Source organism: Gymnodraco acuticeps, unplaced genomic scaffold (assembly GCF_902827175.1).
Source record: "Gymnodraco acuticeps unplaced genomic scaffold, fGymAcu1.1, whole genome shotgun sequence".
Classification (NCBI taxonomy): Eukaryota; Metazoa; Chordata; class Actinopteri; order Perciformes; family Bathydraconidae; genus Gymnodraco; species Gymnodraco acuticeps.
Window position 1 is genome coordinate 77459 of NW_022989965.1, and position 2242 is coordinate 79700.

At 38.9% G+C, this 2242-nt stretch overlaps 1 protein-coding gene across 1 annotated transcript; it reads left to right on the forward strand.

Annotated features, from left to right (window-relative positions):
• The first annotated feature begins 509 nt into the window (after positions 1–509).
• LOC117542893 (trace amine-associated receptor 8a-like) lies at positions 510–1771 on the forward strand. The gene is made up of 2 exons (XM_034210764.1): positions 510–682; positions 952–1771. The coding sequence occupies exons 1-2, from the start codon at positions 510–512 to the stop codon at positions 1769–1771; spliced, it is 993 nt and encodes a 330-aa protein (XP_034066655.1).
• Positions 1772–2242: the final 471 nt, after the last annotated feature.

Below are 2242 nucleotides of genomic sequence, written 5' to 3' on the forward strand. Positions count from 1 at the left end.
ACAAACAGTCAATATCATTGGCCTTCCCAATCTCTTGCCTTTATGTCATTTTTGTTTCAAGATAACCCTGGAACAACCAGGCCCAAAAGGTTAAATAACCTAATCCATTGTCTAGAAGCAAGTTGGCTTCATTGATCCTTTGACCATAACTCTGAGGAGCCACTCCCACAATGTAACTTATCAGCATGGCCCACTTGGTTTCAATACTTCACGAAAAATGTTAATCTTTTAAGATTCTTTACACCGTAAAACCACTCTTGATGAGAAGGAAAAAGTGGCCGCCATAATCAAATAAGATGATGTCCGGGAATTACGATAAAAACAAGTTGCATGGAAGTGATGAAGACTGAGATGAAGATGACTGCAGAAAACAAAGTAGAGCTTAGGGATTTCAGTCTTAGCTAGAGAGAAAGTAATAGTAGGGGCAGGAAAGATGAGAAGAGATATATCAGCTGCATAACGGAGAGCTTTGCCAGAACACAGCAGCTTCTCAACACGTCTCTCTGCAGATGGAGACTTCCCAAATGGATGAACTCTGCTTTCCACAACTCTTCAACAAATCCTGCAGGAAGCCTACGCCAGCTCAGTCAGATATCCTGCTCGCTTACTTCCTGCAGTCCTTCATCACTCTGATCACTGCAGCTCTCAACCTGCTGGTCATCATCTCTATCTCCCACTTCAGGCACAGACAAACTTTCAGCTTAAGCTTGTATATGTTCATAATTGAAAAGTAACAGGATTTAGCCATGCATTCCTTTTAATTAATGTTTCAGATAATAGTTGTTCTCTTTTAAATTATAACATATTCAAACCTGACGTTTTGTGACAAAATAGTTCAAGCAAGCACTGCTCAACAAATGCATGTCTATGTCTTTTTTTGTGTTTTAGTGCTGTTTGTTGTTACAAGCTATCATTGATAATTGTATTTATGGTGATATTCTTCCTTTCCAGGCAGCTCCACACCCCCACTAACCTCCTCATCCTCTCCCTGGCTGTCTCAGACTTCCTTGTGGGCCTCATTTTGATGCCTGTCCACATCATTTCAACAGAGGCTTGCTGGTACTTGGGTGACCTGATCTGTGCTCTGTATTGTATTATTAATTTTATCATTATCTCTTCTACGGTTGGAAACATGGTGCTCATATCCATTGATCGTTATTTTGCTATTTGTGACCCTCTACATTACACCACCAGAGTAACTCTGAACAGAACACAAATCTGCATCTGTCTGTGTTGGATTTGCTCTGTTATCTATAATTGTCTCATTTTAAAGGACTTTCTGAGACAACCTGATTCACAGAATTCTTGCCATGGAGAGTGTGTAGTTGTCATTAACAATATCACAGGAGCTGTTGACTTAGTTGTTACCTTGTTTTCCCCCATTACTGTTATCATAGTTCTGTATATGAGAGTGTTTATGGTGGCTGTGTCTCAGGCTCGAGCCATGCGATCTCATGTTATAGCTGTCACTATGCAACGTTCAGTTGGTGCAACTGTTAAGAAATCTGAGATGAAAGCAGCCAGGACTCTTGGTGTTGTTGTCCTTGTGTTTCTAATATGTTTTTTTCCATATTACACTCCATCCCTTATAGGTGAGGATATTGAAAGTAGTAGTTCAACCTCACCCATTGTAATGTGGTTGCTGTATTTTAACTCCTGTCTGAACCCATTGATTTATGCCTTGTTATACCCCTGGTTTAGAAAATCTATCAAGCTCATTGTTACCCTTAAGATACTTCAGTCTTACTCGTGTGATTCTAAAATACTGTAATGACGGGCTGGGGTTGAGATATATTCTAAAAAACTTCTGTTCAGATGGACATATTGTTGCTATTGTTGCTGAGTCAGAATGCAATGTGTAATGGCTGAAGAACGATTCAACATTATTTAATGCAGTAAAACATATGTAACTAAAAGATATTAAATAATTTAATACAAAATAAAACTGAAAAATATTACATTGTGTGGAAGAAGTAGAATTTTTTTGAACTGTGTTGACTTCAGTTTGACCAGTATTCTGGTAATGATATGTTCAATTGTTAATGTTGTAGACAATATGCAGTACAGACTGATTGAGTATGTCGTTGGCAGAAGGTGAGTGTGCAACTTCAAACAAAAAGACAGAGCTGTCGCGTGTTTGTGTGTGTGAGAGAGAGAGAGAGAGAGAGAGAGAGAGAGAGAGAGAAAAAGGAGAGAAGGTTTTACTGACACATAACAGATTTGGTTCTCCAACATACTGACG

Bases quoted from the DNA above. Each gene is read 5' to 3' on its own strand.
- LOC117542893 (XM_034210764.1), top strand. From the start codon at position 510: ATGGAGACTTCCCAAATGGATGAACTCTGCTTTCCACAACTCTTCAAC. The intron at 683-951 runs GCACAGACAAAC...CTTCCTTTCCAG, and splicing joins ATCTCTATCTCCCACTTCAG to GCAGCTCCACACCCCCACTA.